Genomic DNA, 20365 nt, shown 5'->3' on the forward strand with positions numbered 1-20365 from the left:
AGTCTCGATATGGTCAAGAATTTTCACTTCTCCAAATCATCCTAACCGGCTCTGGGGTTCACCCAACCTCCTATTCAATGGGTACAAGGGGCTCTTTCCCCAGGGGTGAAGCGGCAGAGGCGTGAAGCTGATCACTCACCTCCAGCCAGTGCCGAGGTCAAGAAAAAGTGTATCTTCATATCCACTCCCCCACACGCGTTCATGGCGTACGGCTTAGTTAAGCTCAGGGACAGCTTTACCTTCTATTTTATCTTTTGCGCAGCTTACCAGATAATTCGTCTTAGCACAGAACAGCGCAAATAATTACAGTTTGCTACTTGTTTATTTAACGTTATCACAGATTGTGCATTTTCCCTTAAAGGCAATGCGAATTAATTGCTGAACAACTATCTGTAAATCAGTTCACGTTATGCCAATAAAACCTGGGTCTTCTGCAAACCGTGCCGTATACAAAATCGGTGAAGCCAATGAGAGCAAAACGTCAGCTTGCTTCCTTCAACCATGAACTCCTGCTGTTGTCAGAGGAGGCTGTCTGGGGGAAGAGTTTCAGGGCCAACACCAGTTAATAAAAAACAAGACAGTCTGGATCCAGGTTATTCAACCCCAGTTGCTCTAACCCAGGCCCAGAGGACGGGAGGAAGCCCAAGCAGGAGGAGAAATTTGGCAACTTCTACTTAAGTCCATACAGATATAAAATTCCTTATAAATATTAAGTTATACTTTTGTGAATTAAAAAGGAGCCGAGATACCATAGTCGGTATAGCGACTGGCTACGAGCTGGACGACCTGGGGTTCGGAGTTCGAGTCACGGTAGGGTCAAGTGTTTTCTCTTCTCCACGTTGCCCAGACCGGCTCTGGGGTCCACCCTACCTCCTATCCAATGGGTACCGGGGGTAAAGCGGTCGGGGCGTGAACTCACCACTCATAGAAAAATGAAAGAAGCTTCCTTTCAGAAAATGCACGGAGGTGGATGGGCCCGGTGGAACTAACATCCACTCAGTAATGTTAAGGAGCGTAATAAATAGTACAAAGGAAGAGAGAAAGTGGAAAATATATCAGTTTAGAAGGTAAAAGGTAATGTTATCCCTGTAAGAGGACCTGGAGGCCCATAGGTTTGTGAGACGACGAGGCTCCCATATTTTCTAGACAATCGGCTCACAGATGGCGGTGAGGATGTCAGCTTTACGCATCAGCTACCCTTTAGCCCGCCAGGAAGATTCCTGGTGCTCATTTCTGTTAAAGGCTGAGTCGGCAACAGGGCCTTATTGCGGCTGGAATGATTAGATCAATAGAAAATTCTAACACCTCATCAAGAATAAAACCAACGATCTTCCGGCTTGTAGCATAGTGCCTCAACCAGCTACACTACAGCGTGCCCCCTCAATTAATAATGAAAAAAAAAAAAAAAAAGAGAACATAGGAAGAACAGACAATGACAACATTAACTTCATGACTTAATAAACATGAAAATTACAGAGAGGCCGACAAAGGAAGGAGAATGTATTTGTATCTCTTCTGCCCTGTGCGTTAAATGACAAAGTTCAATTACTCGTCAAAAGAGGTCACTTGGATATTCCAGTTTTGTGAAATAATGGATTAGGCAATCCTTCTGAAGTGGGCTGTTCAGAGACAGGGTCGGTCCACTGTGTTACATTGGCCGGGCCTTGACCGCAATCAGCCACAGAGACTGTCACTTGTTATTGAGACGGTTCGATTTCGTCTTCAGCTTCTGTGCAGAGGTTAGAGCACACGTGTGTACAGACCTTAGGTTCAGACCTTATCTGAACAAAGTGTACGAAGTGAATACGTATAGCTGAGACAGTAATCTTACAAGCGTCTGTTTGTATGTTTCATCTCCGAAATTAATAAACATACAGCATAAAGCCCCCCCATACACACACAGTTTGGCCTTCCGATCGACCTTACAGGCAAAACTGTGACAGTTTACCCCCTCCCTTTCCTCCCCATACACGCGCAGATAAAGCGGCAGGCTTCATGCCACAATTACGGTCTTCCAGCCTATAATGTTGAGTCACACACGTCACGTGCTACGGTCCTGCAGGCAGAAATGACGGACTGACGGGTTTCCCACAGGCTAACAGTCCAAAAGATGGGCCGGCCGCACTACACACGTCAGTTTTGCCTTTCAGTCTTCAACTTTGCAGGCCGAACTGGAGGTCAAACTGTGTGTGTATGGGGGCCCAAGCCAGAGAAGCCGGGATAGCGACTAGCTACGGGCTGGACGACAGAGCGGTTGGAGTTCGAGACTCGGTAGGGTCAAGAATTTTCTTGTCGTCCAGACCGGTTTTGGAAACCACCCAGCCTCCTATCCAATGGGTACGGGGGCCCTTTCCCCGGGGGTAAAGTGGCAGTGGCGTGAAGCTGACCACCTCCAGCTTGTGCCGATGTCAAGAAAATGTGGCTCTATACCTCTACTCCCCCATACGTCGTCATGGCGTAGTACTTAATTAGTTATGCACAGGGACAACTTTACCTCTTCTAACGTTGAAAACAGCAATTTAAGAGGGCACAAATGGAATGAAACCGTTGGTATCAGAATTTATTACGTAAGTAATAGAACTTGTAACGTAAGTAACGAAATTTGTAACAATTTGTAATTATTGGTACATTTCTAGGCAACGGCAATTTAACACGTTACCACGTCAACGAATCAACACGGAACAATAGAGGAAATGAAAAAAAAAACATGGAAACGATGTTATCTATTCGGTTATTGCTGGAGCTTTATAAATACGATTAAAATACGGTAATAAATGCAAGATATACGGCTAATTCAGTTCCACTCTTTAGTGTATGACGCAATGCTATAGGCAAGCTGTAAGGGTATGGCGTCACGCACTTAAGATGTCCGCTGGTAATAGTCGGGCTGCATATATGAGGTGTACAAGAAATGGAAACGGTCAGATGAAGATAATTGTAATAATGTACCCAAACGAACAAAGTTAAATGTCGAACGTCAGCATGAATATAGAGAAACACATAAAACCTTATACGTTGAATACATGCGTAATTACAGTACTTCCCTCTTAACTGAACCATAGGATTTCTTGAAGTCTACGAATAGTTGATGTACTGTCTCATTGCACTCCCATGTTTTCTCCAGTATCTGATGAATGCAAAACATATGATCAGCAATTGATCTGTTATGTCGAAACCCACATTGATGACCCACAATAATTTCATCTATATATGGACTTAATCTTGGGAGACTGATATTGGATAGAATTTTGTAGGAAGTTCATAGCAGTGATAGCCCACGATAATTACTACAGTCAGTTTTATCGCCATTTTTGTGAACTAGATCAATAATATACAAGTCTGAAGAGCTTCCTAACTTGAGAGGTTGAAATACTTCGTAAAATCGAAAAAGAAAACTTTCCGAACTTCTAAGAAATTTGGAAATTTCAGAAGATAAATGAATGTGAACATTTTCAAAATACTCCTAACTGTTTGATCTTCCAAAGCACAAGCGAATATCACGAAAACGTTAATAATGTTCGCGCAAAATTTAAAAATCATAGCACCGAAGTCTGTTTCGCTGGCCATTTAAATCTCCTTCGTCAAAATCTGATACTGGAACTCTACACTACAAATTACACGAATATAATTTATTTGTAACTATTCATGTTTCTGAAAATTAATTTCAGATAGTCCGATTCTTATGTTATTTTATGACGCTGTTTCAAATGCACTCGTTACACAATGATAATGAACTGTGAGTTGCTAAGAGCTTCGTAAGAGACGATGTAGCGCGTTTAAGGGCACTACTTCGAAATTCGTCAGGACAGACCGAAGGAACTATGGAAAGCCTGTTAAAAGAGTCAGGGGAGTCAAACCGAGTACCTCTAAGGTACACATCTAGGCCACTGCCGCTACACCAAACTGCTCATTTTTACATATAGTAAGGGGATATATCTACCGAAGTGAAACGGAGAGTTTCATGGAGGTAGGCCCAAATGAGGGCAGTAGCGCCAATAAAAAAAAGGGGAGGGGGATATATCTGACAGGACAAGATACGAAATTTGGTGTAAATTGATAAGAGTATGTTATACTCGTTTCTTCTCCTGCTGTAATTTAAAAACGAAGGTAAATATGGGCATGTTTTCGTAATTTTATCGATTTTTTTTTCCTTGGCACTACAGCCCCAGTGGGCCTAGGCCTACCTCCATGAACTCCGTTCACTTCGGTAATTTTATCGAATAGTTATATAATATATATGGACAAATACCGTCTTAAGTGCAACAATTTTATTGTAGTTTTTACTTCTTTTTCCTCCTCCACACTACATGTTTCGGCCCTAAATGGCCATCATCAGGTGTGTATCACTCACGTAACTGTTACACTGCTTGTTAAAAATGTAAAAATCCCAGTCTTTCTAATTGTATAAAATCTTTGTTAATCTACACGCGTCGATTTGATTTTTAAATTAGCACTTTTTAAAACTTAATTCAAGTTAAAATGTCTATAAGATCTTTGTTCTCTTTCTTTTTCAAATTAAAATTTTTNTAGATTAACAAAGATTTTATACAATTAGAAAGACTGGGATTTTTACATTTTTAACAAGCAGTGTAACAGTTACGTGAGTGATACACACCTGATGATGGCCATTTAGGGCCGAAACATGTAGTGTGGAGGAGGAAAAAGAAGTAAAAACTACAATAAAATTGTTGCACTTAAGACGGTATTTGTCCATATATATTGTGTGAGTGTAACAGGATGCTGAAATATAATATAGTTATATAATTTTTCAAACACACTATATTGGGTGAGGCCTCAACCCCAATTTCTGACATGTAAATCTGAGAGAAAGAGGGAAGATAAAGGGCATAATATACAAGTATACAGTCTGATAATTCTGACGTTAATTACACAGGCCAATAATTGCACGAGGTTATTCGTGCATCCCCAGGGCTTATTCGTCACAATGGCAAAGGAAGCTGGCAATTTCTCTGGTCACGTAAGGAACACGTGTTCTGTCACGCCTTCTGCTGCTTTACAAATTGGCAGACTGCGTCATTTGAACATAAGAGCTGAAGTTGTCACGGCGGTGACTATGAACACTATGTGACACCACCGTGTAGATCTTGTGTCAACGGACGTTTCGGAGGAACGTATCGCTTCCATCTTCAGGGTAGAAGCTTGAGCAGGTGGCTGCAGACTCTATTATGACACAAGGCAATCTGATAGAGGACTACCAACGGTTGGAGTCTATCTACCAGACTACACGGTTCCATAACTGACATCACCATATTTCAGACCGTTATCGCCTCAAATCTCATTTTCATACCGAGTTTCGTGAAAATCAGTTAACTGGTTCGACAGTTATTAGGGAAGACATGCTAGAACCCGAGCATATAACGACAGCATCAGCTCGCATTTCCTTATAAAATAGGCCTGAATATGCGAGAAGAAACAAATAGCAACCTGACCAACACGCGAGCAATTTAGCAACACTTTTGATTGCAATTGTGGCCGCTATCCGTGGACTTCCTTCCCACTGTCTCTCCTGAAGAATTCCGTGACAGTGCCTTGGAACATGCCTCACCATCTTCAGAATCCTTACACTTCATGGCTGTTTCCCAGTTCCATCAGACACACAAAAATCTACGGGATCGAAATGTCTTCAATAAACAACTTCGGCGTATGTGAGACCGACGAGCCGGGATAGCTCAGTCGATACAGCGACTGGTTACGGGCTGGATGACTAAGAGGGTCGGAGTTCGAGTCCTGGTAATAGTAAGATTTTTCTCCTCTCCACATCGTCCAGACTGATTCTGGAGCCCACACAGCCTCGTACTCAATGGGTACCGGGGGCTCTTTCCCCGGGGATAAAGCGGACGGGGCGTGAAGCTGGCCATTCACTTCCAACTAGTGCCGAGGCCAAGAAAATGTGGCTCTATACATCCACTCTCCCACATGTATTCATGGCGCAGTGCTTAATTAGTTAAGTGCAGGGATAACTTTATTTTTTATATGTGAAACTGAGGTTTTAAAGACGTTAAATAAGGGTTCCAGCCTTCTGGCATCTGACACGGTGTAGTTTTGTGTATAGTTACCAGCGGTTCGAGAGAATGTGTTGCCTCCATCATCAGGGGCTTCTACATTTAAGATGGAGGCAGCAAGATCCTCCGAAACGTTGATACCTATATACCAGGCTGCATGGTGTCAGTTGCCAGGCGACAGTAAATCTTGAACTCAAGAATACATGAAGAAATAAACAAATGCTGACCTATACAACTGCGCGTTCAGATTATTAAAAGGATTTCTTCAACGCGCTTCTGAAAATAAAAATTCCTTAACGGGTTTCAAACCCATGACGTCATGAAGTCATAACTACGAACCATCACGCATTGACCTCCATTATCTTCAATGTAGTTAATGAGTATTGGTGAGTTCTTTACATCATTTGCTGTTAGTGTAAAATTCTGTGTGCTACAAAAGTCCCGTGCCGGTCACGGTAGCCGAGCGGTCTAAGGCATGTACTGTCTTCGCTCGCTTGGGAACCGGGATCGTGGGTTCGAATCCCTCTCAGGGCATGGATGTTTAGTTTGTGTGTGTGTGCGTTTTTCTGTGTTTGTCTACAGGTAGAGGCCTTGCGACGAGCTGATCACCCGCCCAAGGGGTCCTACCGAATGTGTAAGATCTAGAAAAACCGAAGTGAACGGAGAAGTTCATGGAGGTAGGCCTAGGCCCACTGGGGCTGTAGTGCCGAGGCGAAAAAAAAAACAAAAGTCCTGTAAGTCATCTCTTGTTTAATCCCTTACAGATTATGTAAAGACATTCTATGGCGTAAAAATTACAGCGACGGGATGTCCACTCTCCGGACACTGATTACATTGTGTTGCTCTGTTCAAGATCACAGCGCACAAGTTTATTTCCAATCTTGTCTCACAGATGGTGCTTGACAGCGCCATTTAGTTACTATGAAGTTCAACGTTAAATCTCCAAGTCCAATTGGACCCTATTACAACCTAAATATGTCACTTCTTCACAGAGGAGGCCCAGTGGGTCAAATACTTCACCTTGAGGCCAAGTAACAGAGGTCCCAATTCTTCACCCTTTCAGGGTTAAAACTGAGATATTCTGTTTAAGGTCAGTATCGTATTACATAATGCTCGCTTCATAGTTTGTACTTCTCCCAGAATATTATTAAAATGGTCATGTGATGGAGGATAAACAGGCATGGCACAGCACGTATCGAAGAGAAGTGCATAAGAATTTCTGGGAGGAAAATCTGAAGGAAAGGGATCACTAGGAAGATCTAGGAGTAGATAGGAGGATAATATTAAAACATATCGTAAAGAAATAGGATGGGAGGGTGCGGAATGCATCTGGCTCAAGATAAGGAATAGTGGCGGCCTCTTGTAAAGACGGTTATGAACCTTTGGGTACCACAAAATGGGAATTTCTCTGGTAACTTAAGAATTACCATATTATCAAGTGCTCACCTCAATGTAGTTAGGTATTTTATAACACTCTGAATATATTGTGACATGGCGGCTGAAAGAGCGGAACTATGGCACCTGAAAGAGCGGAACTATGGCACCAGAACAGACGCCGTTGTAAGGCAACGTCCGATAAACACGTGCCCGCGGCAGAGGATACGCATGCAACAGAAGAACTGCTGGGAGCGGTGTTTTCTGTGCCGAAGCTACATAGCGAGACGCGTTCAGTTGGACAGAGGAAGAATTTTCAATAATACGTGATAAGCGCGAAATATACACTTGACGAAAGGTCAAGCGTATTCATAGGAGACAAACCCATCTTCTCATCAGAGGATGTTATATAAGGACAATTACCGCAAGAGTTCGGTTGAAAAAATCTCTGATCGTGGGTCTCAAGGGCCAAGACGAGCTGACTGGCGGTAAACCGCCATCCGTAAAGTACCTTTGACTTTAACTTTCGCGGCCATGAGTAATAGCCAGTCGGCAATGGCGTAAGCACTAGAGCAGTAATCTCAGTTATTGGGAACCGTCATCTAGCAACGCCTAATGAAGTGAATTTTAAGAGTATGTAGAGGCGTGAAACTGTTATAGTTGCCTGTAGTTACGAATTGTGTTCAATAAATCCAATTACCAATCCAAACCCCGTGTCTGGTCACTAAGCGCATTAATATTTATTATTAAACAGTATCGATGTAAAGGAACTCGTATTATGATCCTATAGATGGGGCTCCTTTAAGTTTTTGACCTCTCGAAATCTCAGCAAGACGATTTACCTCAGACCCAATAATATTAGCCAGCAAGGTACTTTGACGGGCATGTAGTGTTGCATAAACACCAGTAAATTAGTTTCGCAAATGCTTGGTGGAATAACTTTCTCTCTGGTATGTAATAAGCAAGAGCTGTACCATTAACCACTCCATTCATCTCAGATTCTTCACGGATACAACCTCCTGCTCAGAATACAAATGTCTGTTATGTCCAAGCATTATGTCTGTCTCCACATTAAGTACGATCCAGTCCAGTAAGCATTAATACCGCTGATGTCATACACACCAACATGCAATAGATGCTTCTGTCTCAACCTTTTCAAGCCTGAAATTCATCGAAATTACTTACTTACTTAAACCGTTCCTCTTATACCTTACGGTGTCAAGTTTTTTTTTTATTTTGATCATTTTACAGACAATAGGACTCCTAGGACAAGTGATCAGTTCCTCGTAAGGCCTCTTCCTAAACACAGGATAATACAAACATGGAATACACACACATAATTTTTTTTAATTCGCATAGTGGGGGGTAGAGTCCAGCTGGGTCCAATCGGCACGTCGGTATTTGAATTGCCAATTGTAACTGCCCCGAGTGATTATGATGATGGAGAATTTGGTGGAATGAATATTGGCAGGGGAAACTGAAGTACTCGGAAAAAGCCTGCCCCAAAGCGGCCTCCGTTGTCTAGGGGTAACGTTCCCACCTCATGACTCAAGGTACGCGGGTTCAAACCCGGCGGAGGTCGTGGAATTTTTAAGGGCGGAAAAATTCAGGGAACAAGTCCTCCGGGAGGGACTTTAAACCGTGGGTCCCGTGTCGTAGATTCAAGGCACGTAAAGATCCTCATGTCTCTAGAAGACCTCTGAGCAAAATTAGGCAACAATTTCCCGCCCAAGTAGTTTCCAATGCCTCTGGTAGATGGGGGAAATATCAGGAAATACTGACGGCCGACCTTGTTGGCTGAACGGGGCTGATAGCACGCACCAGTACCGGCAGGGTATGGCGACAGTAGAAATTAAAGGGGGACGCACAATGGACCAATAACTGGTCTAAGTGCATGGGGAAACCCACCCCCTCTAATAATAATAATAAAGCCTGCCCCAACACCACTTGACCAGACCCGGGCTCGAACCCGGTCCGCCGCGGTGGGAAGCCAGCGACTAACCGCTTGAGCTATGACGCAGCCTACACATACACATAACAAACATCCATTCCTTGTGTGGGATTCGAACCCACGATCTGCTTTTACCGGTTCTCACGGTTTCTTCGCTTGCGGATTTCTTATATTTTTCTTTCTACCCTGAAGATGGAGGCGATACGTTCCTCCGAAACGTCGGTTAACACCACATATGACAAATCCCAGAAGACTGCTTTCTTCACAAATAACACTGCTTCACTCTTACGGGGAAGATCTTGTTTACCTAAACCTGCATATGATACCAGCCATGGCTCTGAATTCCTTGCTCATGGCCACATAGCTGGGAACGGTGTGCATGCTGTAAGCTGAGGACAACATATTGAAGCGCTCGCATTTGGGATGCAGGTAAGAGGTATTCGACATAAACAAGGGCGTGTGAACACAGTATTTATCACAGTTCACATAAATTACTTACCATTTATAGGAGATATTAAACATGAGAGAAGCCTGAAATTAGTCATGCTCTTACATAACAAGGCATAAGCAGCTATGTTACAATGCAAAGAGATTGACATGTAAACATGTCATTCAAGTACGAGTATTTTTCATTCAACGGACTTTAATTTCTAAAATGGTTTATTTAGAGATACGTAAAGTTTTTTTTTCTTAAATTTGATCGAAATAGTTTAAATTTCGTCATTGCTTTAGTTTATATTATTACTATTAATAATATTACATTTCAGCATTCTGTTGCATAGGTTAACGATGTGCTTTGCAGGGTCATTCTTGAAGGTAAAAAGGTACAGTTGTCCCTGTGTTTAACTAATTAAGCACTATGCAATGAAGGCATATGGAAGAGTGGATGTATAGATCCACATTTTCTTGACATCAGCAATAGTTGGAGGTGAGTGGTCAGCTTCATGCCTCGACCGCTTTACCCGCGAGGAAAGAACCCCCAGTACCCAGTAGATATGTTAGGTGGACCCCAGGGCCGGTTTGGACGATGTGGAGAAGAGAAAATTCTTGACCCAACTGGATCTCGAACTCCGACCACTCGGTCCAGCCCGTAGCTAGTCGCTATCCTGGCTCTTCCAGTCTTGAAAGTGCAACTTGTAAAAAGTGACAAAGTAGAACACCAGCCACAAAAAGCAAGATGTTACACCTTCAAAATTGACCCTGCAAATCAAATCGTCATTCTATTACGATATATATATATATATATTAATGCATAAAAGCCTGAAGTACAATTTATTCTAAATAATTTCTGAATATATATTAGTTTGCGACCCAGATAAATTTGACTGTATATTTGAACGCAAGCCCTTGTTTCTCCTTCTACTCCAAGCTGCCGACAATGCTATGCATACACATCAATATGCCGTGGCAGACCAGTTGGGTGACACTGTTCACGCATAGTAAACGAAATACGTTTGGAACCAACAAGAATATAAATGTGCTTGTCATAAACTACAAATGCTCATAAAAGCTACTTCGAAATTTATATTGAGGTTACAAGTGAAGTCTTTAAACAAGTGCTTGTGTATCAATATTGACACTGTGAGGAGAAGCTGAAGTTCATTTGTATATTAATATAATTACGTAGTACGAGTATAGTGTAACTACAGACGGGGTTTGGATTGCTGACTCGATATTTTTTTTTTCCTTGGCACTACAGCCCCAGTGGGCCTAGGCCTACCTCCATGAACTTCTCCGTTCACTTCGGTTTTTCTAGATCTTACACATTCGGTAGGACTCCTTGGGCGGGTGATCAGCTCGTCGCAAGGCCTCTACCTGTATACCAACACAGAAAAACGCACACACACAAGCTAAACATCCATGCCCTGAGTGGGATTCGAACCAACGATCCCGGTTTCCAAGCGAGCGAAGACAGTTCATGCCTTAGACCACTCGGCTACCGTGACCGGCGGTGACTCGATATATTGACCACTTATACACTCACCACTCGTGACTACACTTTACAGATAACTGACACACACAGACTAGTGTCCTCAGTCTATTACAGTCCTCACTAGCCGTTTTCTGGCAACGGATTTTAACACAGGAAGTATAACAGTCTCACAAAAGAGCAGACCCAGAAAAGATATCCGTTGTTAGGTAACGGCATGGTAAACCCTTTTCCGCGTTAACGAATAACCATAAAACGGAGGAATCGTAGGAAGAGGTGTTTTCCATGTGGTCCGTGCCGAGATTATACGAGGATAAAGAACTGGAGTTTTTAGTAAAACCCGTGTGGAGGCGGGGTCGAATACCTCCACCGTGACCATGCGAGTCGTAGGAGGCGACGAAAAGGGAAGTTTCAAATCTGAGACAGTAAAATAAGGTCGCGAGTCCCAAGGGACTAGGACCTGAGAAAGACTGCGCTGGCAAGGGTCAGCGGCATATACAAAAGCGAGACCCGATTTTTTTTTCAGTAAGTCCCCGCGTGGAGGGCTCGTGAAGTGGAGTCATAACCAAGAATACCACGATATGAATATTCACTGCGTGGAAACTTCAAATAGACTATAACAGTTGAATCCAATTGATTATCCATCTTTTGAAGTTCTGTTTCAATATTATCATCCAAGCCATGTCTAGGTCTCTGAAATATATTAAAATTTAGAGGCTGACAACCTTACCGCCATCTATGAGCCGATTGTCTAGATAATGTGGGAGCCTCAACGTCTCACAACCCTATGGGCCTTCCCGGTCTGTCACAGGGATAGCTTTAACTTTTTTTTTATTTATGACCCTACTCATAAATCCAACTAAGTGAGTGGAAACGAGAGTACAGCCAAGTAACGATATATCGTTTATAACAAAAATACGTAATGTACAACACGAGAGCAGTGTAATGAGTCGTCGGTATTATCGTTCACAGGATTTTGTCTTACCAGAATGTTCCGACTCCAAGGTTCAAATTCAATTGGCCCTTAAGATGGACTTAGGCCTACATCCAACATACTTAAACATATTGACCTGTTCAATTGGTTAGTCATTCAGTGTATTTCAGCATGCCTGAACCTTTACTTTCCCACTGTCTGTTTTCATGCTATATTCCTCTGATACGTTGAAAAGTGTAAATATGCCTTTTTTAAATATTAATGCAAATTATCATCTGATCGTGTTATTATCCGATCATTACATGATAATACTGATTCACTAGTGCAACAACCATTGAGAATTCACTTCAAGTCTCATCAGTTGTCATACGCCGTGTACCAAATGCTTGAATAAACTGCACCAAGTGAAGACGATAGGGCCTCATTTCGAGCCTCTTTCGCGACACCCTCCATGCAGTCATGGTCGACATCTCCAACTCACGACTCGCATGGAGCACAGATTTCTTCGGACCGTCTCACTCGTTCCACAACTTCTTCTGACACACGAGGCAGTCCTGCTCTCTTCCCTTTACAAAGGCACCTCGTTGTCTTAAACTGCTAATACCAACGCCTAATGCTGTTGGCAGATGCGGGATCACTGTGAAATTTTCGCCGGAAGGCCCGCTGGAGAGAAACAACTGATTCGTGCTTCGCAAACTGCAGCCCACAAAACGCTTTCTGCTCCAGAGTGGCCATTTTCTCTTTGTAACGTCACGGACCGAGAGAAGGGGAAAGTAGAACTGAGCATGCGTTCGAAACTTGAATACCTCTTGATTTGTTCCATGTGAGAAACATATTTCTACGTGCATTTACAAAGCCATTATGGCCGCTTGAAACCGTTCCAATCATTTTGGTACACGCTGTATACGCTTTCGTACTATTACCTTCCCTTGCTTTCTCCCGTACTCCCTTCCAGTCTTACGCGTTTTTTTTATGAGAGGGGGTGGGTTTCCCCATGCACTTAGACCAGTTATTGGTCCATTGTGCGTCCCCCTTTTAATTTCTACTGTCGCCATACCCTACCGGTAACGGTGCGTACCATCAGCCCACGTAGAGCCAACGAGGTCGGCCCCCGGCACCTTGATGCTTCCCCCATCCACCAGAGGCATTGGAGACTACTTGAGCGGGAAAGGGCCTGTAATTTAGCTCAGAGGTCTCCTAGAGACATGAGGTTCTTTTACGTGCCGTAAATCTACGACACGAGACACACGGCTTAAAGTCCCTCCCGGAGGACTTGTTCCCTGATTTTTTCTGCCCTTAAAAATTCCACGACCTCCGCCGGGTTTGAACCCGCGTACCTTGAGTCATGAGGTGGGAACGTTACCCCTAGACTACGGAGGCCGCTTTTCTTACCGAATAATGTAACGAGACCGGGGTTTAAGTCTATATCCCACCAATAACACTCTCAAATAGTAAATCATAACTCGTCTACATTTTACAGTATAGTACACGTCATACAGGGTGTCCAAGGGGTTTGGTGCCATACTTCAGGAGCGTACTGAGAGTTCCCTATAGAATAACTTTGAAATTGGAACCCATGACCGCAAACGTAAAATAGCAGCGCTAGGGCGATATTTAAAATCATTTCCTTTAAACTTGGTGCCTCAATGTCGAACTGCATTGCACAGAGGAGCAGCCATCCACCAGCACTCGTGCCATTGCCAAGATTGTGGGGACATCAAAATCAAATGTTTGGAGGATACTGCATGACCAACAACTTTATCCGTATCATCCAACGCGAGTACACGACGTAGGTCCAGCTGACTTCGTACCATGAGTTCAAATTTGTCAGTGGATACTGAACCAGTGTTTACATCAGCCCAACTTCCTGAATCACGTGTTCTTCACAGACGAAGCGCAGTTTACAAGGGATGGCTGGTTCAACTGTCGAAACAGCCACGTTTAGGCTGACAAAAACCCCAACGTTTCTGTAGTTGGTTCCCACCAGGCGCAATTTTCTGTCAATGTCTGAGCGGGCATCATTGGCGATCACTTGATTGGGCCTTTCCTCCTACCACCGCGACTCAATGGGCCCTTTTACAATGTGTTCCTGGAACGTATCCTCCCGACTTTACTATAAGAAGTGCCACTGATTGTGCGGAGGCAAATGTGAATACAGCGTGACGGAGCGCCGGCACACTTCAGCATTGTATCACGAGACTACCTGGATTCTGCTTTTCATGGTCGTTGGATAGGAAGAGGAGGCCCAGTGCCTTGGCCACCCCGATCCCCAGACTTGACACCTCTGGACTATTTCATCTGGGGCCATGTGAAAAGCCTGATCTACGACACGCCTGTGGATAATGAATTCGAGCTGTTGGCCAGAATACTTGCTGCATGTGACGTGATCCGTGAGACACCTGGAATATTTGAAAGGGTGCGCCAAAGTTTCTTTAGCCGATGTAACGCATGCATTGGAAATGGAGGGCGCCAATTCCAACATCTACTCTAGCAGGTGAGTCTTGAGAGTTTGGAGGGGGTAATATGCCTGTGCATGCTCTTCGACATTGAGGCGCCAAGTTTAAACAAAATGATATTAAATGCCGCCCTAGCGCCGCTGTTTTACGTTTGCGGACATGGGTTCCCATTTTAAAGTTTTTCTGTAGGGAACCCTCAGTACGCTCCTGAAGTATGGCACCAAACACCTCGGACACCCTGTATAACGTAAAAGGGAGAATTTTCCTTGTGCTTAATTAATGAAATACGAACATATGCGGATGTATGGGGGGTGTGGAGTTGCAGGTTCACTAATCTTAACCTCGCCACTAGATGGAGTTTAGTGGTTAGCTTCAGGTCTCTGCCACATCACCCCCGGTACCCATTAGATAGGTGGCTGGGTGAGCCCCAGAGACAAATCAGACTCTGTGGAGGAGAGAAAAACCTCTTGCCGTTGCCTCGAATCGAACCTGTTTCTCGGCCATCCGACATGTAGCCCGTCGTTATACAGACTTAGCTATCTCGGCTAATATATCCAGATCAAAATATTATCAGTATTCATAAGAGTAAATACAATATATTGAAACAAAAGACTGTTGGCTCGTTCGTGACCTACTTCAAAAATTATGCTCATGTAACATGTTAACGATAGACAACTCGTTGCTATGGTTACCTGAAATTGCGTAATGACAATGATAATTTCACGCTCTGATACCTTTTCACGAATCGTCCGCAGTTGTCCACTCACAAATGATAAATGTGAAGTTTTACAGTTCGGTACTTACCGCCCATGACGCCGTAAGTGAGCATGAGAACGTTGACGTTGGGCGAGAAGGTGCTGAGAATGAAGGCGGCACATCCGATGATGCTTCCTGCTATACAAACAGTACGACATCCGAACTTGTTGGTCAGCGCGCTCACCACGGGTCCTGCAACAGGCCAGTTAGGAAGTGCTTACTGATACCGTTCGCTATACAGGATGTTTGAGAACTCGGTGCTGAGGAGGACGTTCGCACCGAAGTGGGACGATACAGTAGGAAGATGGAGCAAACTGCACGATGAGGAGTTTCATAACTTGCACTCTTCGATAAATATAACTAGAATGATCGAGTCGAGGAGGGGGGCACGTATCACGCACAGGGGAGAAGAAAAATGCTTATAGGATCTTCATGAGAAAGTCTGAAGGAAAGAAACCACTATGAAGACCTAGAGGTAGGTTGAAGGATAATATTATGACGGATCTTAGAAAAATAGTATGGGTGGTATGAACTGAATTCATCTGGTTCAAGATAGGGACCAGTGGAGAGCTCTTGTGAACACGTTAATGAACATTCAGGTTCAATAAAATGTTGCAAAATTCTTGGGTAACTGCGGAACTGGTGGCTTTACAAGAACCACTAGGCTCTATAAAGTGATTAGTTAATACTGTTCACTGACAACGTTAATATTAATATCCACTTGCTGCATACAGGTATGATCAGAACTGTACTGTACGACTGTGGCTATGAAGAGTACTGAGATGTGATGCCGTGTAGACTTGCAGATGTTTGCCGACATTTTTCAGGAATGTACTGCTTCCATCTTCAGGGTCCAAGAGTAAGCAAAGTAAGCAAGTAGCAAGAAATAAGCAGCAAACAGAGCAAGCATATTTCTTCCTTCTTTATGAAGTTCTATAAAACCCGAAGGTTCATTACCGTGTTCACAATAGCCCTCTGTCTCCATAACTAGGGTCACTTGAATCCAGTCCACACACTCATACCATATATTTTAAGTCACATTTTAACTTTTCAGTCTCACCTACGCCTAGGCGAATTCTTCCCTTAGTCTCTTCTGACAACCATTCCTTTTTTAAATACCTTCCCTACACCGTACGCAATTAACGCCTTTATGTATAACTGAAATAGAGGAGACATGAGCATCACACACTATGGCATTCGCGAGTACAATCTGTACATGAAAGGGTATGAGAAATTAAAGTGTCAGAAATGTAGGTTCACTGTTGACACTTTTTGCAAAAAGTGTAGCAATGTTCAGAGCACCTAATATAAATGGTATTTTTAGGTTACACCTTTATATACATTAGCTAGATAGATAGATCGGTGGGTGTGTGGGTGGATGGATGGATGGATAGATAGATAATTTTTTTTTTATTATTGCTAGTGGGGTGGGACTAAGTCCCTTGTACTGCGGTCACTTCTGGCCTATTGTACCAGCCCCAGATGATAGGTGAGGGTGATTGTGGAGCAATTGGTGGAATTAAGATTGGCCGGGGAAACCGAAGTTCTCGGAGAAAACCTGCCCCAAGGCCACTTTGTCCACCACAAATCCCACTTGACCAGACCCGGGATCGAACCGGGGCCGCCGCGATGGGAAGCCAGCGACTAACCGCTTGAGCTATGGCGCGGCCCTAGATAGACAGATAGAAAGTAACATACAGAGCTAACTAGAATCTTGTGCAGTAATACCAAATGTACCGCGAACCGGCAGCTGTTCACAGCCCACCAGTTGAGAAACACTGCAATGAGAACAAACAGCAAATTAGTGTTTACAAACTGCGGCCCCCGTTCTTGGTGTTGTAATTGTGGATAAGTGACGACTGTGAAGAAGTGGTTCGTGTTTGAAGAAGCTCTCAGATAAAGGTACAAGAGCCTCGTTCGAGAACGGCACTAACCTCTCTCAAGTCCCCCCCCCCCGATGAAATCAATTCTACGGAGACAAATCAGCCAACTGCATTGAATCTAGCGAAGATCCACGGAGTCTGCACGTGATAACGCATCTGGCTTCTATGTCAAAGGTCCCTACATGGAATCCAGGGACTAATTGTCATCACTAGCAGATTTTATGACTCGCCTCCCCAATAGGCCCACCACACAGCAGCAACGCGACATATTTACACGCGGTCCCCCTCTAGTGCTGTGTCTGTGATCTGAGCAATGGCGACTGCTGCCATCTTGAAATTCCACCAGTTGGCATCTTGGTTAAAACGCCTCAGAACGAGAAACTCTTGTCCCTCTTGTTTTAGAACCTTCAAATGGCGAATGTTGGTAACTTTAGGACTTGTGAACGACTGGGAGTGCTGGATTTATGTGCAAATAGATGAAACGAGGCATTCACGTCCATTAATATTCATGAGACGAGGCACTCGCCTGCACTGAGGTACATGAGACGAGGCACTCGCCTGCACTGGAGTACATGAGACGAGGCACTCGCCTGCACTGGGGTACATGAGACGACACAGTCACCTGCATTAAGGCACATGAGACGAGGCACTCACCTGACCTGAGATACATGAGACGACGAAATCACCTGCACTGAGGTACATGAGACGAGGCACTCACTCACCTGCACTGAGATATATAAGATGAAGCAATCATCTACATTGAGATGCATGAGACGTGGCATTCACCTGTACTGAGGTACGTGAGACGAGGCGTTCACTTACACTGAGATACATAAGACGAGGCATTCACCTGCATTAAGGCACACGAGACGAGGCACTCACCTGCACTGAGATACATGAGACGAGGAAATCACCTGCACTGAGGTACATGAGACGAGGCACTCACTCACCTGCATTGAGATACATGAGACGAAGCAATCACCTACACTGTGATGCATGAGACGAGGCATTCACCTGCAATGAGGCACACGAGACGAGGCACTCACCTGCACTGAGATACATGCCGGAGAGCAGACTGCCGACCCAAGCCGTCTTGCCCTTTCCTTCCCCGAAGAATTTGACGAATTCGCCCAGGAAGACGCCAAAAGTATAGGCTATTCCATCCACGATCATGTTGCACATGAAACTGGCAAACACCACCACCCACCCGTATCCGCCATCTGGGGGCGGCGGCAGGTCATGGTATTCGCAATATGAGATACCGTCTTCATCAGGGGGACTGCATTCCGGATCTCCACCGCCCGTACCGTCCGCTGCGAGGGTCAGCCGCGCTGTTTCTTCTGCCCGATCAGAACACGAGCATTCGCTCTCCGTCTGAAATCAATCGAAACAAGTTGTTTAAAGCCATCCTCTTCCCTGGAGGAATGTCATGGTTAACTCCACAGAGCAGAGTCCTTCAGTTACTCAAGAAATTACCCGCTATTTACACTGTCCAGTGGGTACATATTGGAGGTGCATTGTACAGGTATGTTGTTTATGTAATACCCTTATGTGCTTATTAATTAAGCACCATGCCATGAAGCCGTGTTGGGGAGTGGAGGTAGAGCTCCAGCATCCTTGATCTCGGCACTAGATGGAGATGAGTGGTTAGCTTCACGTCTCTGTCGCATTACTACAGGGGGAATAACCCTCGGTGCCATCTATGAGCCGACTGTCTAGACAATGTGGGGGCCTCGACGTTTCACAACCTTATGGGCCTCCACGACTGTTACAGGGATGTCTTACCTTATTTTAACCATTTGATATGAAGCTGGGTGGACCCCAGAGCCGGTCTGGATGTAGTGGAGAAGATAAAATCATGCACCTTCCGGGCATCGAACCCCAGCCTTCCAGACCGTACCATATTTCTATAACGACTCAGCTAATTAATTATGCCCTACGCCATGAAGACATATGGGAAGATGGAGGTATATCTCCACTGTTCTTAATCTGGACACTAGATAGAGACGGTGAGTGGTCAGTTTCGCGCCCCGGCAGCTTTAACCTCGTCACCAACTCTGGGGTCTAATAAACGTGTAATATTTTGATGAACTAAGGAGGCCAACATTCTTTTAAATGTTATTCTTCAACTGCGTATGTATGCACAATTCAGAAATAATATACATAATGGCCCGAAAGTCAGTTAACTGGTTAGTAAAACGTACATTGAAATACTTCAGAAATTTCTTTAAGTACTTAATTTATAAAAACTGTTTTCAATGCACAACTCCTAACGCTGCGATACCGTTCTACAAACCGACTGGCGGGTTTAAATCTGAACATTTCCGTTAGCACGTGAGAATATTTCGGGTCACACGATATCGTCTACGGGAGACCTCGGGTCAAAAGATGGCTAGGACATCGGTTCTCCGTGTCTTTCTCAGTCCCCCCAGACAAAGGTCAGAAAATTATCTTAAATTTGACTGTCACAACGTCTCTCTGTATCATTTCGAATTGATTATAAAACAGTCACCCTAATATACGCGCTATACAGTGTGAGATATTGAGGCTGTCGTTAAATGAGTGACAGATATCATTAATTACCGGGGCACGCGGTAGCGTAGTTGGTTCAGAAACTATGCTACAAGCGGGATGGTCGCGGGTTCGATTCCTGATGAGGTCATTTGATTTTTCAATTGACCTAATCCTTCCAGCCGCACTATGGCCCTGGGGTCGACTCAGCCTCTAACAGAAATGAGTACCAGGAATCTTCCTGGGGGCAAAAGGGGGCCGGAACGTAAGGCTGACAACCTTACCGCCATCTGTCAGCCGACTGTCTAGAATGGGAGTTTCGACGTCTCAGTTATATGGGCCTTCAAGGCCTGTTACAGGGAGAGCTTTACCTCTTTTCTTGCTTTTTATCATTAATCACCAGATTAAGTATACAAAATAATTGATTCTTCGGTTATTTTAAGATGTTGTTTCAAATGCATTGATTATGTAACGCGAAATGATAATTGTGAATGATGAATTGGGAACGAAGTGGAATGAAACTGCTGGCACATAGCACGCTCATGAC

The 20365-nt window shown here is 44.1% G+C and overlaps 1 protein-coding gene across 2 annotated transcripts in view; it reads right to left on the bottom strand.

The window, feature by feature from the left end:
- LOC111865547 overlaps positions 1-20365 on the bottom strand; it is a 175465-nt gene that overhangs the window by 22789 nt on the left and 132311 nt on the right. For both annotated transcript variants that reach the window (XM_023853676.2, XM_023853677.2), the window contains exons 2-3: positions 18354-18681; positions 15473-15616 (exon numbers count right to left, since the gene is read on the bottom strand). In XM_023853676.2, the coding sequence (XP_023709444.1) occupies positions 15473-15616; positions 18354-18681 (472 nt within the window). The remainder of the gene's footprint in view (positions 1-15472; positions 15617-18353; positions 18682-20365) is intronic.

Source organism: Cryptotermes secundus, unplaced genomic scaffold, assembly GCF_002891405.2.
Source record: "Cryptotermes secundus unplaced genomic scaffold, Csec_1.0 scaffold836, whole genome shotgun sequence".
NCBI classification, from domain to species: domain Eukaryota; kingdom Metazoa; phylum Arthropoda; class Insecta; order Blattodea; family Kalotermitidae; genus Cryptotermes; species Cryptotermes secundus.